The sequence below is a fragment of the Myxine glutinosa genome, chromosome 9 (genome assembly GCF_964187855.1).
Source record: "Myxine glutinosa chromosome 9, kmMyxGlut1.1, whole genome shotgun sequence".
NCBI lineage: Eukaryota > Metazoa > Chordata > Myxini > Myxiniformes > Myxinidae > Myxine > Myxine glutinosa.
In genome coordinates this window covers 51,859,575-51,883,011 of record NC_136269.1, presented here as the reverse complement: position 1 = coordinate 51,883,011, position 23,437 = coordinate 51,859,575, and the positions used below count along the sequence as shown (strand labels likewise).

General features: G+C 44.0%; 1 protein-coding gene across 1 annotated transcript; it reads left to right on the top strand.

Annotated features, from left to right (window-relative positions):
- The first annotated feature begins 3,497 nt into the window (after positions 1 to 3,497).
- On the top strand, positions 3,498 to 10,708 carry LOC137434706 (uncharacterized). Its single transcript, XM_068127854.2, has 4 exons — positions 3,498 to 3,602; positions 6,527 to 6,599; positions 9,487 to 9,617; positions 9,769 to 10,708. The coding sequence occupies exons 1-4, from the start codon at positions 3,534 to 3,536 to the stop codon at positions 10,084 to 10,086; spliced, it is 591 nt and encodes a 196-aa protein (XP_067983955.2). The 5' UTR covers positions 3,498 to 3,533; the 3' UTR covers positions 10,087 to 10,708.
- The last annotated feature ends 12,729 nt before the right edge of the window (positions 10,709 to 23,437 follow it).

Genomic DNA, 23,437 nt, shown 5'->3' with positions numbered 1-23,437 from the left:
CAACTTTTGCGAGTGTTTGTGCAATGAACCGTTACTTAAATTTCATCCCTCTTGTTAGCTCACCTGGAACGAAGCTCAGAGGAGCCTATGCAATGGGGCGTTGTCCATCCGTCAGTCCGTCAGTGAGTCATTCAGTCAATCCATCAGTCAGTCAGTCCATCCATCAGTCAGTCCATCCATCAGTCAGTCTGTCTGTCCATCAGTCAGGCAATCAGTCAGTCAATCAGTCAGTTAACCAGTCCATCAGTCAGTCAGTCTGTCCATCAGTCAGTCCATTTGCCAGTCAGTCAGTTAGTCCGTCAGTCAATCAGTCAGTCCATCAGTCAGTCTGTCAGTCCGTCCCACCGTCCATCAGTCAGTCCGTCCCACCGTCCATCAGTCAGTCCGTCCCACCGTCCGTCAGCCAGTCAGTCCGTCCATCTGTCTGTCTGTCAGCCAGTCAATCAGTCAGTCAGTCAGTCAATCAATCAATCAACCAGTCCGTCAGTCCGACAGTCAGTCAGTCCGGCAGTCAGTCCGTCTGCCAGTCAGTCCGTAAACACTTGAAACTTCTCCAAAACCGTTGATGGGATTGCGACCAAATTTTGCACAAATTATATTTGTTGTGTTGTGGCTAAAGTTTGTTCACGGCATTAAAAAAAGCGGGATCTAAGGGTGTTTACCGGGGGTCAAAATGGGTCCAGGTTTGACCCCCCAAAATAGGAATTTGCTTTTTCCTCTGAAACTACACACACTATTTCTAGGAAACTTCACCACATCCTTAATCACCCATGTTGTACCGAAGTTTGTTCAACGCATTAAAAAAAAATCGGGCGTTGTTGGGTCCACTGTGGGGTTGCCCACAAAAATAGGTATTTGATCTTTTCTCTGAACCTGCACACACAATTTCAATGAAACTTCACCAAAACCTTCATCACAACACAAAGACCCAAAATACCCTTGAAGGCCCTATTCACACTATTCTGTAAAAATTTTAACATCCCAGTACCAGAAAACTCATGGAAACACGAACCACGGGCAATCATTGAAAATGAGGACGGCGTGCTCACGTACGACCTCATGATTCCATCCAGCGTGAACATAGAAAACAAAGCATTGCGTCCGGACATTGTACTCAGGAAGAAAAAGACCCTGAAGACCCAAATGTCCCCGAAGACCCAAAACACCCCGAAAACCCAAAACACCCCGAAGACCCAAAACACCCCGAAAACCCAAAACACCCCGAAGACCCAAAACACCCCGAAGACCCAAAACACCCCGAAGACCCAAAACACCCCGAAGACCCAAAATACCCAAAATACCCTGAAGACCCAAAACACCCTGAAGACTCAAAACACCCTGAAGACCCAGAACACCCCTAAGACCCAAAACACCCGGAAGACCCAAAAGACCCAGAAGACACAAAATACCCTGAAGGCCCAAAACACCCTGAAGACTCAAAACACCCTGAAGACCCAAAATACCCTTGAAGGCCCTGATGCTCAAAAATAGCCTGAAGACCCAAATGCCCCCAGAGACCCATAAGACCCTGAAGACTCAAAAGACCCAGATTAACCAAAAGACCCTTCAGACCCCAAAATGCCCTGAACACACCGAAGACCGAAAAGACCCTGAAGACCCAAAACACCCTGGAGACCCAAAAAAACCCTGAAGACCCCAAAGACCCTTAAAGACCCTATCGACCCAAAATACTCTTAAATACCCTGAAGAACCAAAATACCCCAAAGACTCTTAAAGGCCCAGAGGAAACAAAAGACTCAAAAGACCCAAAAGCCCCTGAAGACACCGAAGACCCAAAATACCCCCAAGAACCAAAACACCCCAAAGACCCAAAATACCCTTAAAGGCCCAGAGGATCCAAAAGACTCTCAAGACCCAAATGGCCCTGAAGATCCAAAACACCATGAAGACCCAAAAGACGCCAAAATGGTCAAATATACCTATCCCTCTGAAACGACGTGCGGTGAGGCGCGCCGAGCGCGCCGAGTCACACTATTCTGTAAAAATTTTAACATCCCAGTACCAGAAAACTCATGGAAACACGAACCACGGGCAATCATTGAAAATGAGGACGGCGTGCTCACGTACGACCTCATGATTCCATCCAGCGTGAACATAGAAAACAAAGCATTGCGTCCGGACATTGTACTCAGGAAGAAAAAGGAAAAGACAGCAATGCTGATTGAGATATCAGTACCCAGCGATTTTGGCCTAAACAACGCAGAAATCAAAGAAAATGACCAAATACCAGGACCTCAAAAATGAGGTCAACATATCTTAGAAGTTGAAGAACATCGAAATTGTACCAGTGATAATTATTGGTGCAACACGAATGATGAAGAAGAACCTCACTGAGATTTTAAAAAACATTCCCGGGAATATTACCACCAATGAACTGCAACGAAAGGCAATCCGGGGTTCGGTGACGATCCTGAAAAGAGCCCTGGGAACAAAACTCTGAAAGAGTTGAACAGCTTGGTCCATGAACTGTGATCCCTTACCGAAGAGGAGGTGGATATTTTGGGTCCTGGGAGGACTCCGTTCCATCTCATGAAATCCGCAAATGGAGATAACAACCAACAACACACATGTACGCACACAGCAACACACACACACACACATAGTAACACACACACACACACACACACAACCACACACACAGTAACACACACACACACACACACACATAGTAACACACACACACACACACACACATAGTAACACACACACACACACACACGCACAGTAACACACACACACACTCAGTAACACACACACACTCAGTAACACACACCCATATAGTAACACACACGCACAGACACGTACGTGCGCACACACACACACACAACCACACACACACACACAACCACACATGTACGTGCACACATACACTCACACACACACAGTAACACACACACACACATAGTAACACACACATACACACATAGTAACACACACACACACACACACACACACACACACACACACACACACACACACACACACACAGTAACACACAAACATACACACACACACACACATAGTAACACACACACACACAGTAACACACACACACACACCGTAACATACACACACACACATAGTAACACAGTAACACACACACACACACACACACACACACACACACACACACACACACACACACACACACACACACACACACATGTACGTGCGCACACATACATACACACACACACACACACGCACACACGTCTTTTCTCGGGACAACCATTATCAAAGAAAGATGTAGGGATGGTTTCACATGATCATTTCTTGTGATCATCCCGACCTTGTTGTAGTTTTTTGGAGTAACGTCCCTTCATTCCTTTACACTTTGAAATGTTTTTATTGTTATTACCATTAAATTAACATCACTCGTACAATACACAAGAAGAAGAAGAACATCATCAGTGATTGTTACGTCATATTGCTCTCTTTGAACAAACGCTCATTGTTCTCCTTTGTCTCAGACTCTCCGCACGTGGAAGATCTCATCCTTGCACAAGCGAACAATGTGGGAGCTTTGTTTTGTGCTCTTGCTTTTTGCTGACGTCGTCGTGATGCTTTCGTACTTCACAAAGGTAAGTTTTAACCGGAAATGAGTTCCTCATTCCCTTTAAGTTTAACCCCATGAGCGCCGGGTATTGTTCGCGGGTTCTAATCCGCCGAGCTTGGACATCATCGCACCAAGTTGGTGTGTTCGGGTTACCATTTTCTTTTTCCACCGAATATTTATCGCATTTTGGAGCTTCCGGGTGAATACACGCTGGGGGTCTCGGGTTCGTTCGGTCCATCTTTGTTAGGATTTGTTGGGGCCGCAGACAGGAAGGATAAACTTGTTTCATGAGAGCAAGAGGGAGAATATTCTTTGTAAAGGTATTCCCAGGTGGAATCAATATATGATGCCATCAAACAAAATCCAGGGAGATGAGAGTTTTGAGAAGGAAATAATGAGCTGAGATGGGCAGATCTGAGGAACAGAGGACGAGTTGTACGGATAGTTGATGATTACCGGGTCCAGGAGGAAGGAAAGATCGACCAGTTGAAGAAATCCGGGTGGGAAGATTCATAGATTAGTTCAGACTTCAGACCCACAGAGTAACAGAACCTTTGTGCCTCAGGTATCGCATTTACCTCCAAAGGTCCTGAATTTGGCTTCTATAGGTTTGCACTGGAGCAACTTTTGCGAGTGTTTGTGCAATGAACCGTTACATAAATTTCATACTTCTTGTTAGCTCACCTGGAACGAAGCTCAGAGGAGCCTATGCGATGGGGCATTGTCCATCCGTCAGTCCGTCAGCGAGTCATTCAGTCCATCAGTCAGTCAGTCCGTCAGTCAGTCCGCCCGTCCATCAGTGAGTCAGTCAGCCCGTCAGTCTGTCAGTGTGTTCGTCAGTCAATCCGTCAGTCAGTCCATCAGTCAGTTCATCAGTCAGTCCATCAGTCAGTCAGCCAGTCCGTCAGTCAGCCAGTCCGTCAGTCCATCAGTCCGTCCGTCAGTCTGTCCGTAAACACTTGAAACTTCTTCTAGTCAGGTTCACGATGTTTTTTCGTTCAAAATCATGGTAGATTAGCAAACCTATACATTTTTGGAAACGTTATTACATGGAAAATCTCAAAATCAATGTTTACATTTGCCAATTCCGACCAATTCGATTCGACCAATTCGACCAATTCGACCAATCGACCAATTCCATTCGACCAATTCGACCATTCGACCAATCGTTTCGATCGACCATTCGACCATTCGATCGATTCGATTCGATTCATCGAATTCGATTCGATCGACCATTCGACCAATTCGATTTGCCAATCAATTTGACCGACCTTTGCTTGTGTGGAACGGACTGTGAAAACGATGCGGACTATATTGTCGGATACGACACACAGGACAGTGATGACGAACTCTAAATGGCATATTCTGTAATCGTGTATGTTTGATGCCATTGACTGCCTGTGTATATTTTGTCATTGACTGCCTGTGTAGATGTGAAGTTATACTGACTGCATGTGTATATATGATTTTGCTGACTGCCTGTGTATGTTTGGTGATATGAATTATTGTGACACATTTTGATGTTATTAACTGCCTGTACAAAATGATAACATGTATTTGATTATGCAACTTATCGCGAATATAAAGACAGTATTTTGCAATTCTAAACCTTTGATTCGTGTCTTACCATTCCCCATAGCACTAATTTGATACTTTCATTGGATTCCTTGTCCCTGAAAATATAGGTTTAGTATATTTTAAAAAGTTTTTAGGGTAATTAGAGGCAGAAATAGAACAAAATATGTATTTTACAGTGGCCATTTTGAAAATCCAAAATGGCCGCCATACAGGTATCTCTCCAAATGTAAACATTGATTTTTAGTTTCCTTATGCTATAACCTTTCCAAAAATGTATAGGTTTGCTAATCTACCATGATTTTGAACGAAATATAATTTATTGACATAGTGAACCTGACTATTCTCCGAAACCGCTGAAGGGATTGTGACCAAATTTGGCACAAATGATATTTGTTCTGTTGTGACTAAAGTTTGTTCACAACATTTCACAACATTAAAAAAATCTGGGTCTAAGGGGGTTTACCGGGGGTCAAAGTGGATCCAGGTTTGACCCCCCCAATATAGGAATTTGCTTTTTCCTCTGAAACTACACACAATATTTCGTTGAAACTTCACCACAACCTTAATCACCCGTGTTGTACCAAAGTTTGTTCACGGCATTAAAAAAAATCGGGTGTTGTAGGGTCAACTGCGGGGTTGCCCACCAAAATAGGTATTTGTTCTTTTCTCTGAACCTGCACACACAATTTCAATGAAACTTCACCACAACCTTCATCATCCGTGATGTACCAATGTTTGTTCAAGGCATTAGAAAAATTGGGGTCTGAGGAGGTATACGGGATGGGAGTGGGGATATGGGTTGTTTCCCCCCAAAATAGTTATTTTTTTTGTTTGTTTGTTTAAAGTCTTATGATTATGTTAGCTTGATTCTACATGCTGCCCTGTCTTCTAGAAACCATTGAAATTGGTTTAAAATACCTCTTGTCATTGTAGTGTACTGTTTAATCCACCAGGGGTATTGCCCCTATGTTTTTTAAACTTGTGTGTGATACATTGGCTTGCACATATTGTATTCTATAAGGAAGCTGTTTGTCTGTGTGTGTGTGTCGCCATTTTTGTCAGTGATGGGTAAATGGATCTTCGTTAAATTTTCAGAGGTTCATCAGTGATACCGGGGAGTGTTTTGGGGAAAAAACATTTAAAAAAAAAGTTTTGTTATTATTATTTTAAAAAATCGTTCTGTAGTATCTAAGCCATTGTAGCTATGTGAAAAGTAGTATTAAATTAACCATGACCCCAATCTATAGTGGAAGTGTTTTTGGCACCCACAAACCACGGAGACCCGGCCATGCCAGGTACCCCTGCTAGTGCTATATAATAGTAATGTAATATTGCGATTTCTCTTTTCTTTGTTTTTCTTTTACTTTACAGGAGCTATACTCATGGACGAAGAACCAGGACTGTAATAATGGCTGGTCTTCAATATTATATCAACTCTATCAAAGTAAGTAACTTTTTACCTCCACCACTGAAGGTGGTCTGTTTGTCACTTGTGAATTTTTTTTTTTTTACCTTTGTCTGTTTGTTACTTGTGAAAGTCGAACATTTTTCAAGTATATTGGTTGATTTTGTGCATTATTCTGTCTGTCTGTCTGTCTGTTTCTGTGTCTGTTTGTCAGTCGTCTACAGGTCACAATTTAAAACCGATCTTCACCGAACTTCACTAAATGGTAGATTTGGTCATAATGAAGGCTATTGATTTTGATGTCAAAAGGTCAACATGGGCCATAGGTCAACAACTTTATCAGATTTCTTAAATTCTCATTTTTATTTCGAATGACTTGAAATTTGAAGATTTACATATCAGGTCACTGAATTCAACAACCAATTATTTTGGTCAAATAGGCCAAAAGGCCAACATAGGCCAAATTTCTAAAATTGGCAATTTTCATTCGATTTACTTGAGATTTGAAAAGGATTTGCATATCAGGACACTGAATTCAACCACTAATTATATTTGAGGTTAACGTTGGCCAAAAGATCAACATAGGCCAAAGATCAACAACAGCAGAGACAGGGCAGGGTGAGCAAGGCCGGAGAGGTGTTGGTAGAACACAGAAAGTCCACCTACCTTCCTGCGGTGCTAGAGTGAAAGGCCCTCAGAATCAGCTTCATCGCAGGAGATTCCAATGATTCTGAAAGCTTTGGTTTCAACTGCTTGAAGCCGAGCAGGGTGTGAGGCAGGAGCACCAGCCCAGAGGGGAGAACAGTATTCCATTGAGCTGCGGATGAAAGCTTTGTATGTGGTGAGGAGCTCAGAAGTGCCCAGAAAGGACGTCGCATGACAGAGGATGCCCAGTCGGCGACTCACTTTGGAGGCCAGCTTGGAAATGCGGTTTTTCCAGGAAAGATCATGGCAGATTGTGAGACCCAAGAGATTGAGTGACAGAACTTCTTCAAGAGGATTGTTCAGAAAGTAGATGGGAGGATTGTCCAGTCAGTCTTTTTGGAGAGACAAAGTGAGAGTGTGAGATTTGTCAGGATTGAAGGACATGTTCCACTTGTTTGACCAGTCTGTGATTTTGTCCAGGTCTGCAGAGAGTGAAGGGGCTGCTGCCTGCCGATCTGAGGGTTGAGATATGGAGCGGCAGAGAGTGAAGTCATCAGCAAAGAGATAAAGAGGATTTTCCAAAGAGTCCGAGACATCATTAATGAATACCAGAAAAGGACAGGGTCCAGAACACTGCCTTGGGGAACTCCAGCCTGAACAGGAAGGGGAGATGAGAGAAATCCATTCAGGGCCACACGTTGGCTACGACCAGAAAGGAAGTCTGCAAGCCATGTATGGAGGTTTCCATGGATACCATAGGAGGAGAGTTTGGTGAGCAGAGCAGTGTGCCAGACCGTATCAAAGGCACATGATATGTCAAGTGAGACAGCTCTGATTTCCTGTTTGGCATTGAGGACCTCCATCCATTGTTGAGACAGCAGAAGGAGCATGTCCAGAGTAGAATGACCTGGTCTGAATCCAAATTGATGATCAGAGATCAAGCCATTGGAGAAGAGGAAGGATTTGATGTCAGAAGCAATGATGGATTCCATGACTTTGCTGATAATTGGGAGGAAGCTGATTGGCCCTTGTGCTGTTAGGTGACAATTACAAGCCGATTAGACTTTGGTTCAGGTCCGAATCCAGATCCGGCCTATCAGTGCTATACAAATCATAAACTGTACAACCTGGCGTAGGTATGCACTCTACCAAGTGCCGTTCTAGTTATGTTTGTATTAATTTGCTTTGTTCTTTTACCTACAAGTTATTAAGTTGCAGACACTTCACAGCGGTCACATCACATGTGAAATAGGACATGCTCTTTGCTTTATGTGCTGCCATGCGACAAGTAAAACATGTTCAAGATATGTGATTTAAAGATGTTTTTTTTACTGTGTAATTTACACATTAAAAGAAACAGGATTTCTACCAAACAAAAGAGCTGGCAGGATTGACTAGAATTACGCACACTCGCCGATGAGCCATCTTGACAGTTCAAATGTCATCCCGGCTACAAACTGTCTCGCAGGCAGGGTGAAGCATCAATGTGTGTGCAGTCCCTCGGATGAACTTTAAACGGGCATCCCATCTACCGGTATTAGTTTGTGGATGTAGCCTGGTGTTGGCTTAGCGGTTAGGGTGCTGGCTTGGGATCCTAGGATCCTGATTTTGAATCCCGGTCGATCGTTCAATTAACGCCAAAGGGGTTGACTCAGCCTGTCATCCTTCCAAAGTGGGCAAATTGAGTACCGGTTCACTGGTTATAATTGGGGCACTGCATCAGCGGCACAAACACGCTTCCAGAGAAATGATGCAACCAGCAGCCACAGGCTGCATACGAAACAACAACAGGGAATGTTCAAGATCCCACGGTGTCTTTCTCAAAGAGTAGGCAAGCGAGCACCCTGAACCAAATTCCAAATTCCTGCCTGGACCAACAGGGGGCATTACATCAGCAGAATATCCGCACCCTCAGACAATGATGCTACTCACAGCCTTGTGCTGCATGTAAAAGAAGAAGAAGTTGTTGTGCTGGTGAAGTATCTACAGGAACAGATATTTCAACAACAATGTAATGTGCACCTGCACAGTTTGCGGCACTAAAATATTGTCCTTGAGATGCCTGTATTTACCCAAAGACGGCACAAACCTCCGCAGTCAAGGAGTTGTGATGATGCTTCGTTCAGATTATGAATACAAATGTCTTTGATTGAAATTAGCAATGGAGCAAATTACTGCAGATTTTCACAAAATATGTAAATTGTGATTTAACTCCCACCTCCTTTTCTCCCTCGCCAAAGTATTAACCCCAAGGTAACAAAGTATTTTGTGTCCTTTACAGAAATATGGTCAATAAACCCAATTTCATTAGTGGTTTGCAATGAACCCGCTTACACAGAGACGATTGATAACTTGAGTGTTACCATCATCTTCTTGCTGGCAATGTGTATAGCCGGTTGCACCATACTTCAGGTATCGTTTCTACATCTTCCTGGCAACAATTTCACAATTTAGACAAATGGCTCGTTGCGAAACTTTTATTCACAACTTGCACGGAATAAGAAATCGACTTCATGAATGGCTTCTTAATTTGTAATTTTTGTTGCTGTTCTCTGTGTTGCAGATGATGCTTGTGTTCGAGAAATGTCTCCAACAAAGGAAAGCTATTCACAGGTGTCCTCATACAAAGAATAATAGATTCCAAGAACTTTTTGAAGACGTCGACAAAAAGCTGTATCTCAATAATTTCCAGAGACAAGCACAGCAGTTCAATGAGGTTCATCAAAGAAAGGATCGCACTCGGTGCAAACCGCATGATATGGCAATGGAAACCAAGCAAGACTCAACATATTTTCGTGGAACAGAGGCAGTTCCTAGCAGATTTAGATGTGCAATTCCAACCGGAAGTGGTAAATCCTACACACGGAATTTGAGGGAATAATCATTTGAGCCCCCAATAAGCATCCTTCCGACAATCGCCGAAATAATCCACGAAAGAAAAGATTTGAGCACCAGGAAAGAAGTCCCAGAAAATGTATAATTAAGAATTAGCCCTGCTGGTGTCTGTCTGCATCGGCAGACAGGTAGAACAATGGAAGAAACCAAGAGTATGTTGATCGAGGTATGCTTAACCACCGTGGAAACAAAGGTAAGTTGTGTAAAAAGTTACAAAACAAAAAGGTGTAAAAACAAAGGAAACTTTTCAGGCACAAGACCGTGGTTATCACACCAGAAAATACTTTGAGGAATATCAGAATGGAAAGTGAGAGGCAAACTTGCAGTATAGTGATGATGATCTTCAGAGCATGAATGCAATGAAGTTCAAGAAGCAGCAGGAATTAAGTTGCATTGGCCACATTGCTTTTTGATCAGCTCTGAGAGTCGATCAGCAAGTACCATTGGATTGACAACTGAGGACCAACGACCACCATCCCGAGAATTGGCAAAACATCTTTGCAAAAGGAAATGAGGCCCCAAAGGAAGCCCATTCTTGCAAATCGACAAGTACCACCCGCATCAACAAAATATTCCACAAAGAGAAAAGGAAGTATAAAAACAGGTAGAAAAGGAAGACTGGGACAGACAAAGTCCAATTTCAAGAGTCAACACATATTGGATTCCTCAATAGGATGACAGAACGATCTTGAATATCAGTGAGTATTCCTTGCATCATCAACATAATCAGGAAAAAGCTTATTCTAGTCACATACAGGAAAAGAGGCCCGAAGGATTGATTCAGGATCGGTACAACACTCCCTACGTGAGAGCTGTTTGGAAGCCATAAACAAGGTTGCGGATAAGTCTTATTGGCCATCCTGTAATGTGGTTGACGATAACTTTCCCCAAATGATAAAGAAGATCTTGCATTTTGCACAAACTTGTATGGACATAAGAAGGTAAGTTTGATCGAGAGAAATCCATCGAACGCTAGGAAAATGCAAATGTCGCACAATACAAACAGGATACCATGGACATACCAGGTACTAAAATACTTAAGGTAGCACAACAGTGCAGCTACGATCCAGGTGAGCGGCATTTTATGCAAATTTTTTTCAACAACCCAAAACATTATCAAATGATAATTAGTGCACATTGTATATGAAATTAAAACGATGAGCAAATGCTGCCATTGTCCCTAAACCTTACAGATGTCCTATAATCTGGAAAATTATGAACTTTGAGGTGAATGCGAGCATCAGTGGATTGGGATAACAACGGATGAAATCAACAAGACCTTGATCAAGGTATGTCAACCACCATGGGAAGCAAAGAGAAGCCCACATTGTTGGTGTTAACACTTTGCCAGCTTATCGATCTCTTTGCTCTGATGTTCTCGAGCCGAGTGTGCTGAGCATGTGTAACAGTGGAGTGTTTTAGTGTAAACTATAGACAATAGAATCATTTCCGGTTACGAGTCTGAGCATGTTGGATGTTGGCTCATTATGTACCTCCTCGCAGTTCACTAAAGCCAAGTTTTCCGGACTAAATCCATCTCGTCTTTCTTTTATCATTTTATCAATTTTTACCTCCTCCACCAAAGGTGGATGGAGGTTATGTTTTCACCCCTGCCTGTCCGTTTGTTTGTGAACACAATATCTCAAAAAGTTGTGGACGGATTTGGACGCAATTTGGCAGAGAGGTAGCATATGTGCAACGACTAAATGATCCGGATTCGGATCCGGCTCATATAATTTTTGAAGTGATTCTTCACCATTGGGAGATTGGGCCAAAAGGATACATAGCAGGACATCTCAAAACGTTATGGACGGATTTGGACGAAACTTGTTGAACAGGTTGTGTGTGTGACGAGGAAGAATCGATTCAATTTTGGTGAAGATCCGGATCCGGATCCAGCTCGTAGAATTACGATAATTTCCCCTCACCCCGCTTTTCCCGACCATCTTCTCCCTCACCCTCTCCCATCTTCTCCCTATTCCCACCCTCTTTAATCTTCTCACTTGCCCTGCTCCCTCCCAACTTCTCCCTCACCCAACCCCCTCTCAGCCCCACCTTTCTCAGCTTCCCCTTTCCATACTCTCCAACCCCTTTTCCATGTTTTTCCAACCTCTCTCCATGTTCTCCCAACCCCTCTCCATGTTCTCCCAACCCCTTTCCATGTTCTCCCAACCCCTCTCCATGTTCTCCCAACCCCTCTCCCAAGTTCCCACAAACCTCCATACTCTTATTAATTGTGTTTATCTGCACTTATTCTTTTGACAAATTACATTGTATCATTATTTCTCTCTACAGGTGCACTACTGTGGGTACCAAACCAGAAAACTGATTGAGAGGTACGAGACAGCCCCACAACAAAACCTTGGAGTACTGTGATGACTTGACCTGAGCAGCCTATTTCGAAGGCTGCAGAATGAAGACTTCCATCAACATGGTTCATTGTGTTCTCGTTGATACAGTTTTCGGCCATTGTACTCCAGTAGGTTTTTTATTTCATCTCTCTTATGATCTTTGGTCTACCTCTGCTTATTCCAGGGCCTTCTCTCGGTTGCAAGATTGTAGTTATTGTTGTCCACGCATATGTGTAACGATGACTTGCACAACAAAACCACTCGTATAATGTTCACCTTACAGTACGAACAAGGTTGCACCAGTGCCGAGGAAAAAGCCGCAGCAAATTGAGCAGATCCACTAGGAGCAATCAAGTACATTCCATCTCTGTTGGTTTTTTGCTTCTTTCAGCTTTGAAGCCACATATTGGTCATTGGAATCTCACATGAGGAAGCTGAGTCTCAGGCTACACTTCTTTTCCACCATAGGCTGGTCATTACCCCAGGCACACAAACCGAAAAGTGGGTTTTAGCATTTGGTCCATGTCTGACCGTCCGTCCATCCGTCTTATCAGTTTATGATGAAGACAATAACAACAACAACAACATGCATTTTAAGGCCATTTTCCCTGCTAGAGCGGGGCTAGCCTTGCGGTCCCCATGACAATCTTCTCCATTTTGCCCTATTTTCTGCATCTCTCCTTGTTAACCCCCTTGCCCGCATTTCTTCTTCCACCATCTTTAGCCAAGTCTTTCTCGGTCTTCCCCGTCCTCTACTTCCTTCTACATTCATTTCCATCACTCTTCTCAACCAGTCACTTTCATCCTTCCTCAACACATGACCAAACCATCTCAACCTGTTCCCCTTCACAGCATCAATCACAGGCACTATTCCCATCATCTTTCGCAATTCATCATTTGTCTTCCTCTCTCTCAAAGATACTCCGCACATCCACCGAACCATTCGCATTTCCACCCTTTCCAGCCTTCGTTGCTGCTCTACATTCATGACCCATGTCTCGCTCCCATAAATCATAACACTTCTCACACATGCAGCATACACCTTTCCCTTCAGCTTCAACGACACTCCCCTCCTCATCAGCACGCTACTCACTTCCCGAAACTTCTTTCATGCACATCTCACTCCAGCAACCGTTGCCGAGTCTGATCCACCTTCTCCATTCAGCACGTCTCTGAGGTAGCAAAATGTTTTCACACCTTCCAGCGTCACGCCGTCTCCAAGATCCAACTCAACATTTCCTCCATCTGCAGCTCCCTCTGTGCACACCTTACATTTGAATTTAGCTGCCACACTGGTTAATGACCCTCTCAGACCACTACATTTTTGATGAACCCACTCAGCGCACATTGTACATTGAATGGAGTTCACTCCGACACCCTTCCTGCACACAGCACATGGCCACTTCCCAGTTCTTTCCACCTCACCACATGCTTTACCACTTGCCATCACCTTCGTCTTTCCTATATTCACCTTCAGACCTTTTGTCTCCATACATTCCTTCCACTTGTTCATCTTTTCCTTCAGTCCATCCATACTTTCCGCAATCAACACCAGATCATCTGCGTACAACAACTCCCACGGTAAACCCTCCTTTACGTTCTGAGCCAGCACCTCCATCACAGCTACAAATAGTAGTGGACTTAGTACCGATCCCTGATGCACTCCCACCTTCACCTCAAACTCACCACTGTTCCCGTCCTTCGTCCTTACAGCTGTGCGCGCTCTTTTGTACATTGCCAACACTACTCTGATCAACCATTCCTCCACTCCTAACTTCCTCAATGCCCATGTCAATACTTTGCGTGGAACCCTATCGAACGCTTTCTCCAGATCAACAAACCCAAGAAACAACTTCTTCCTCTTCTCCATGTACTTCTCCTGCAACTGCCTCACAATGAAAAGCGCGTCTGTCATTCCTCTTCCTGGCATAAATCCAAACTGCATTTTGTCGATCTTCACTTTCTTCCTTATCCTCCTCTCCAACACCCTTTCCAATACCTTCATTCCATGCTCCAATAACTTTATCGCTCGGTACGAGCCACACTCCAGAGGGTCACCTTTCCCCTTGTATAGAGGGACGAGGGTACTCAGTTCCCAAACCACTGGAATGCGGCCTTCTTTCACCACCAGATTACAGATCTCTGTCATTCTCTTCACACCCCAACTTCCTGCTGCCTTCAACATATCTCCCACAACTCCCGTCGGCCCTCCCGCTTTTCTACCCTTCATTGCTTTTATCGCTTCCTCAACTTCCCCTCTCAGTTATCTTCTCTGCCGGTCCTAAAACTGGGTTACTCTCTATGTTGCCATCCCATTCATTCTCTGTATTCAACAGCATTTCCATATATCTTTTCCATCTTCCTTTAATTCCATCTGGGTCGACAACGATTTGTCCCACTTCATCCTTCAAGCAACTAACCCCCATCACATCACACCTCTCTTTCGCTATCTGCTTTGCAATCCTGAATACCGCTTTCTGACCCTCTTCCGAATCCAAGCGTTCTCCGAATATTTCCGACATGTCTCCTGCCTCTTTGCTTCCTCTTTCTTTGCAGCCGTCCTGGCTGCCTTATAACTTTCATGCTCTGCTGTTTCTGCTCCCGTACCCTTCGCCTTCTGCCACTCCTTGAACTTCTTCCTCTTCTCGTCAATCCTCTTTCCAACTTCATCATCCCACCACCATGTTTCCGAGTGCCTCGGTGGTCCTTTTGTCCATCCACATACCTCACCAACGGCTCCCAACAGACTAGCTTTCATTGACATCCAACCACTTTCAATCTCAACCACATCATCCTCGACCCTACACAGCCTCTCTTTTAATGCCTCCCTTACTGTCACCTCTTTCAACCTCCACACCTTCATTCTCGGTTGGTACTTCACCCGCCAAGCTCTCCTCGCACCTTTCACCCTTATGTCGCAGACAACCAAGTGGTGCTGTGAAACAGCCTCCTCCCCCGGGATTACCTTTGGGTCCCGGAGGTGCCCCCTATCTCGCCTACGCACCATCAGGTAGTCAACGGTTGTCGTCGACCCACCTGACGTGTATGTAACAAGCTTATTATCCTCTTTCTGGAACTGAGTATTACAAATCAACAAATCAGCTCCATCAGCAAACTCCAAAATCCTTTCACCTTCTCCATTTCTCACACCATATCCGTAACCCCCATGAACTCCATCAAAACCATCCATAATCCTTCCCACATGTCCATTTAGGTCTCCTCCTACCACAACAACTTCCTCGTCTTTCACGTTTTCCATCAGCTTCTCTATCGCACACCAGAACTTGTCCTTCTCTTCATCGCTCCGACCAACCTGCGGAGCATATCCCGAGATGATGTTCACCAAGAGCTTTCCAATCATCATTTTCACCATCATCAACCTATCACTCACTCTAGTCACACTCACCACACTGTCTACAAACTCCTCAGAAAACAGGACACCAACACCATTCACGCCCTCCAGGCACCCTTGCAACATAAACTTGTATTTCTGTCCCTGCCTACCCTTCACTATTCTCACACCACTTCCCTTCCATCTCGTCTCTTGCACACAACATATGTCCACTCTTCTTCTGACCAATACTTCCACCACTTCTCCTGATCTCCCTGTCATTGTCCCTACATTCCATGTCCCAAACCTCAGAAACCGATCTCCACTTCGGGCTGTACCCTGCCCATATGTAGTTGTAATTGTCACGGTTCTCTTTTTGAGGCAATGTTTTTATGGCCGGATGCCCTTCCTGACGCCAACCCTCTTAGTCGTCTCTTACGACACGCAGGGATACGGTGTACCTAGTCTAATCCAGGGTACACACTGGGATAAAAAAAAAAAGCAGCGCCCGTCCGACCAACCTGCGGAGCATATCCCGAGATGACGTTCACCAAGAGCTTTCTAATCATCATTTTGACCATCATCAACCTATCACTCACTCTAGTCACACTCACCACACTGTCTACAAACTACTCAGAAAACAGGACACCAACACCATTCACGCCCTCCGGGCACCCTTGCCACACAAACTTGTATTTCTGTCCCTGCCTACCCTTCACTATTCTCACACCACTTCCCTTCCATCTCGTCTCTTGCACACAACATATGTCCACTCTTCTTCTGACCAATACTTCCACCACTTCTCCTGATCTCCCTGTCATTGTCCCTACATTCCACGTCTCAAACCCCAGAAACCGATCTCCACTTCGGGCTGTACCCTGCCCACATGTAGTTGTAATTGTCATGGTTCTCTTTTTGAGGCAATGTTTTTACGGGCGGATGCCGTTCCTGACGCCAACCCTCTTAGTCGCCTCTTACGACACGCAGGGATACGGTGTACCTATTCTAACCAGGGTACACACCGGGACAGTTTATGATGAAGGAATCACTTGATTTCAATTGAATCTTATATTTTGAACATGAATCGGAAGACAAACCTGCCGTTGAACACTACTTCCTCTCTGAATTCCTCCCAATCACACGTGCGCAGAGAGGATTGAGATAATATTTTTACTCTGTCTTCCTGGCAGTCAAACAAAATTGAAACTCATTCCAAACAGGAAACTTATTGCTTTTAAGGATGCCAGAGAGGACTCGAACAACATGCACGAATAATTAATTTTACATGTAAGATCTTCTTCACCATTGAGCGACAGGGCCAAAACAAACATGTAGCAGGATATCTCAAAACGTTATGGATGGATTTGGACGAAACGTGTTGAACAGGTTGTGTGTCTGACAAGAAAGAATCGATTCAATTTTGGTGAAGATCCGGATCCGGATCCAGCTCGTATAATTTTTAACGATTCTTCACCATTGACTGATATGGCCAACCAGGTGGAGGTATGCTCTCTACTGAGTGCTGTTCTAGTGTTAATTGTGTTTCCATCCAATTTTCTGTGTTTTACCGTACCGTGTTGTGGTGAATTATCAAATCTGTCCTTGTGAGTGGCTGGCTCACTCCCCACACTCCCTTCCTGCCCCCTGCCTTCTCGCTGCCCCCAAGGCCTCAGCTCGTGAGCATGCCAATTCTGTCTGAACTGCTTTGACACTTCCCTGATATGGCTTTCTTTATCTTAAGTGTTGTCTTTCCAAGCTCCTCAACTCCCTCTTCACTTCAAAATAAAAGTCCATTTAACTCCAAAAATCATGACCTAAATCTGCCTGTTTTTTTTCCCCCCAGCTGACGAAGTCACCGGAGGCATTATGTTTTCAGTTTGTCCGTCCAGCTGTCGGTCTGTCCGTCCGTGACAGATTTTCAATACTGCGAAAACTTGAGAACGGCTGAAGGGATCTTAAACACACTTGGTGCAGGTATATATTCTGATTCAAAGGCAAACTGATTCGATTTCGGGGGCAAGAGGTCAAAGGTCATGTCAGGTAAAAATGTGCTAACTTGAGAACAGCTGAATGGATTTAAATCAAATTTAGTACAAGTATTATAATGATGTAATAATGTGGGGGGAGGCATATCAGTCGACGTCGTGACGTCGAAGAGTGTTGGTCTTGTTTTCCTTCTTATTCATTCTTTATCCTTTCCATTATATCAAGACCTCCAAATTGAACTAACAGTCCGACTAATTGAATAAATTTTCTTCTTACTTTATAACCTTTTAATTACATTTTAAAATGCTTAATTTGCTTCATCTCTCCTTTGGTAACACCCCATCTCCTTCATCTCCATCAATACCTCCTCTTCATCTCCATCAATACCTCCTCCTCCTCTTCATCTCCATCAATACCTCCTTCCTTCACAAAGCAGTTGAACTCACAAACGCTCAGTCCATCCACCATCCACCCATACCTACATGCAGCACGACTTTCCCCCGTACATTCAATAATCCCTAATTTCACCCCTCTTGTGAGGTTTGTCCTCATGTGTCTGAATTTGGGATCATAAAAAGTTCAGTCTGCAGAGGTGGACTGCACAAGATCATCAACTCCTCTTCATATCCGTCAACTGTGTCAAACCCCTCTAAGTCAGAACGATCCCCCTCATCATCTCCTACATGCCTGCATCCTCTGAACCCCACCCCTTGTCTGTGTCCTCCAATTCAATGTCCCTCTGCCTCGAGTCCCCCTTTCTTCTTCCCTCTAACCCACTTCCTCTCCCATTTCCCCGTCACCCCGCTTTTCCCTCCCATATTCTCCCTCACCCTCTCCCATCTTCTCCCTATTTCCACCATCTTTAATCTTCTCACTTGCCCTGCTCCCTCCCAACTTCTCCCTCACCCAACCCCCTTTCAGCCCCACCTTTCTCAGCTTCCCCTTTCCACACTCTCCAACACCTTTTCCATGTTTTTCCAACCCCTCTCCATGTTCTCCCAACCCCTCTCCATGTTCTCCCAACCCCTCTCCATGTTTTTCCAACCCCTCTCCATGTTCTCCCAACCCCTCTTCATGTTTTTCCAACCCCTCTCCATGTTCTCCCAACCCCTCTCCATGTTCTCCCAACCCCTCTCCATGTTCTCCCAACCCCTTTTCCGTGTTTTCCAACCCCTCTCCACGTTCTCCCAGCCCCTCTCCACGTTCTCCCAACCCCTCTCCATGTTCTCCCAACCCCTCTCCACGTCCCCCCACCCCTCTCCCAAGTTCCCACAAACCTCCATACTCTTATTAATTGTGTTTATCTGCACTTATTATTTTGTCAAATTACATTGCATCATTATTTCTCTCTACAGGTGCACTACTCTGGTTACCGAACCAGAAAACTGCTTGAGAGGTAGAGACAGCCCCACAAAAGAACCTTGGAGTCCTGTGATGACTTGACCTGAGCAGCCTATTTCGAAGACTGCAGAATGAAGACTTCCATCAACATGGTTCATTGTGTTCTCGTTGATACAGTTTTCGGCCATTGTACTCCAGGAGGTTTTTTTATTTAATCTCTCTAATGATCTTTGGTCTATCTCTGCTTATTCCAGGGCCTTCTCTAGGTTGCAAGATTGTAGTTATTGTTGTCCACGCGTATGTGTAACGATGACTTGTCATCCTTCCAAAGTGGGCAAATTGAGTACCGGTTCACTGGTTATAATTGGGGCACTGCATCAGCGGCACAAACACGCTTCCAGAGAAATGATGCAACCAGCAGCCACAGGCTGCATACTAAACAACAACAGGGAATGTTCAAGATCCCACGGTGTCCTTCTCAAAGAGTAGGCAAGCGAGCACCCTGAACCAAATTCCAAATTCCTGCCTGGACCAACAGGGGGCATTACATCAGCAGCATATCCGCACCCTCAGCCAATGATGCTACTCACAGCCTTGTGCTGAAGAAGAAGTTGTTGTGCTGGTGAAGTATATACAGGAACAGACATTTCAACAACAATGTCATGTGCACCTGCACAGTTTGCGGCACTAAAATATTGTCCTTGAGATGCCTGTATTTACCCAAAGACGGCACAAACCTCCGCAGTCAAGGAGTTGTGATGATGCTTCGTTCAGATTATGAATACAAATGTCTTTGATTGAAATTAGCAATGGAGCAAATTACTGCAGATTTTCACAAAATATGTAAATTGTGATTTAACTCCCACCTCCTTTTCTCCCTCGCCAAAGTACTAACCCCAAGGTAACAAAGTATTTTGTGTCCTTTACAGAAATATGGTCAATAAACCCAATTTCATTAGTGGTTTGCAATGAACCCGCTTACACAGAGACGATTGAAAACTTGAGTGTTACCATCATCTTCTTGCTGGCAATGTGTATAGCCGGTTGCACCATACTTCAGGTATCGTTTCTACATCTTCCTGGCAACAATTTCACAATTTAGACAAATGGCTCGTTGCGAAACTTTTATTCACAACTTGCACGGAATAAGAAATCGACTTCATGAATGGCTTCTTAATTTGTAATTTTTGTTGCTGTTCTCTGTGTTGCAGATGATGCTTGTGTTCGAGAAATGTCTCCAACAAAGGAAAGCTATTCACAGGTGTCCTCATACAAAGAATAATAGATTCCAAGAACTTTTTGAAGACGTCGACAAAAAGCTGTATCTCAATAATTTCCAGAGACAAGCACAGCAGTTCAATGAGGTTCATCAAAGAAAGGATCGCACTCGGTGCAAACCGCATGATATGGCAATGGAAACCAAGCAAGACTCAACATATTTTCGTGGAACAGAGGCAGTTCCTAGCAGATTTAGATGTGCAATTCCAACCGGAAGTGGTAAATCCTACACACGGAATTTGAGGGAATAATCATTTGAGCCCCCAATAAGCATCCTTCCGACAATCGCCGAAATAATCCACGAAAGAAAAGATTTGAGCACCAGGAAAGAAGTCCCAGAAAATGTATAATTAAGAATTAGCCCTGCTGGTGTCTGTCTGCATCGGCAGACAGGTAGAACAATGGAAGAAACCAAGAGTATGTTGATCGAGGTATGCTTAACCACCGTGGAAACAAAGGTAAGTTGTGTAAAAAGTTACAAAACAAAAAGGTGTAAAAACAAAGGAAACTTTTCAGGCACAAGACCGTGGTTATCACACCAGAAAATACTTTGAGGAATATCAGAATGGAAAGTGAGAGGCAAACTTGCAGTATAGTGATGATGATCTTCAGAGCATGAATGCAATGAAGTTCAAGAAGCAGCAGGAATTAAGTTGCATTGGCCACATTGCTTTTTGATCAGCTCTGAGAGTCGATCAGCAAGTACCATTGGATTGACAACTGAGGACCAACGACCACCATCCCGAGAATTGGCAAAACATCTTTGCAAAAGGAAATGAGGCCCCAAAGGAAGCCCATTCTTGCAAATCGACAAGTACCACCCGCATCAACAAAATATTCCACAAAGAGAAAAGGAAGTATAAAAACAGGTAGAAAAGGAAGACTGGGACAGACAAAGTCCAATTTCAAGAGTCAACACATATTGGATTCCTCAATAGGATGACAGAACGATCTTGAATATCGGTGAGTATTCCTTGCATCATCAACATAATCAGGAAAAAGCTTATTCTAGTCACATACAGGAAAAGAGGCCCGAAAGATTGATTCAGGATCGGTACAACACTCCCTACGTGAGAGCTGTTTGGAAGCCATAAACAAGGTTGCGGATAAGTCTTATTGGCCATCCTGTAATGTGGTTGACGATAACTTTCCCCAAATGATAAAGAAGATCTTGCATTTTGCACAAACTTGTATGGACATAAGAAGGTAAGTTTGATCGAGAGAAATCCATCGAACGCTAGGAAAATGCAAATGTCGCACAATACAAACAGGATACCATGGACATACCAGGTACTAAAATACTTAAGGTAGCACAACAGTGCAGCTACGATCCAGGTGAGCGGCATTTTATGCAAATTTTTTTCAACAACCCAAAACATTATCAAATGATAATTAGTGCACATTGTATATGAAATTAAAACGATGAGCAAATGCTGCCATTGTCCCTAAACCTTACAGATGTCCTATAATCTGGAAAATTATGAACTTTGAGGTGAATGCGAGCATCAGTGGATTGGGATAACAACGGATGAAATCAACAAGACCTTGATCAAGGTATGTCAACCACCATGGGAAGCAAAGAGAAGCCCACATTGTTGGTGTTAACACTTTGCCAGCTTATCGATCTCTTTGCTCTGATGTTCTCGAGCCGAGTGGGCTGAGCATGTGTAACAGTGGAGTGTTTTAGTGTAAACTATAGACAATAGAATCATTTCCGGTTACGAGTCTGAGCATGTTGGATGTTGGCTCATTATGTACCTCCTCGCAGTTCACTAAAGCCAAGTTTTCCGGACTAAATCCTTCTCGTCTTTCTTTTATCATTTTATCAATTTTTACCTCCTCCACCAAAGGTGGATGGAGGTTATGTTTTCACCCCTGCCTGTCCGTTTGTTTGTGAACACAATATCTCAAAAAGTTGTGGACGGATTTGGACGCAATTTGGCAGAGAGGTAGCATATGTGCAACGACTAAATGATCCGGATTCGGATCCGGCTCATATAATTTTTGAAGTGATTCTTCACCATTGGGAGATTGGGCCAAAAGGATACATAGCAGGACATCTCAAAACGTTATGGACGGATTTGGACGAAACTTGTTGAACAGGTTGTGTGTGTGACGAGGAAGAATCGATTCAATTTTGGTTAAGATCCGGATCCGGATCCAGCTCGTAGAATTACGATAATTTCCCCTCACCCCGCTTTTCCCGACCAGCTTCTCCCTCACCCTCTCCCATCTTCTCCCTATTCCCACCCTCTTTATTCTTCTCACTTGCCCTGCTCCTTCCCAACTTCTCCCTCACCCAACCACCTCTCAGCCCCACCTTTCTCAGCTTCCCCTTTCCATACTCTCCAACACCTTTTCCATGTTTTTCCAACCTCTCTCCATGTTCTCCCAACCCCTCTCCATGTTCTCCCAACCCCTCTCCATGTTCTCCCAACCCCTCTCCATGTTCTCCCAACCCCTCTCCCAAGTTCCCACAAACCTCCATACTCTTATTAATTGTGTTTATCTGCACTTATTCTTTTGTCAAATTACATTGTATCATTATTTCTCTCTACAGGTGCACTACTGTGGGTACCGCACCAGAAAACTGTTTGAGAGGTACGAGACAGCCCCACAACAAAACCTTGGAGTACTGTGATGACTTGACCTGAGCAGCCTATTTCGAAGGCTGCAGAATGAAGACTTCCATCAACATGGTTCATTGTGTTCTCGTTGATACAGTTTTCGGCCATTGTACTCCAGGGGTTTTTTTATTTCATCTCTCTTATGATCTTTGGTCTACCTCTGCTTATTCCAGGGCCTTCTCTCGGTTGCAAGATTGTAGTTATTGTTGTCCACGCATATGTGTAATGATGACTTGCACAACAAAACCACTCGTATAATGTTCACCTTACAGTACGAACAAGGTTGCACCAGTGCCGAGGAAAAAGCCGCAGCAAATTGAGCAGATCCACTAGGAGCAATCAAGTACATTCCATCTCTATTGGTTTTTTGCTTCTTTCAGCTTTGAAGCCACATATTGGTCATTGGAATCTCACATGAGGAAG

What these genes read in the sequence shown, in the direction of transcription:
- LOC137434706 (XM_068127854.2), top strand. Translation starts at nt 3,534, where the DNA reads ATGTGGGAGCTTTGTTTTGTGCTCTTGCTTTTTGCTGACGTCGTCGTG. An exon ending in TGCTTTCGTACTTCACAAAG is followed by an intron (nt 3,603 to 6,526) that starts GTAAGTTTTAAC and finishes TTTACTTTACAG; the next exon opens with GAGCTATACTCATGGACGAA. An exon ending in CCGGTTGCACCATACTTCAG is followed by an intron (nt 9,618 to 9,768) that starts GTATCGTTTCTA and finishes TCTGTGTTGCAG; the next exon opens with ATGATGCTTGTGTTCGAGAA.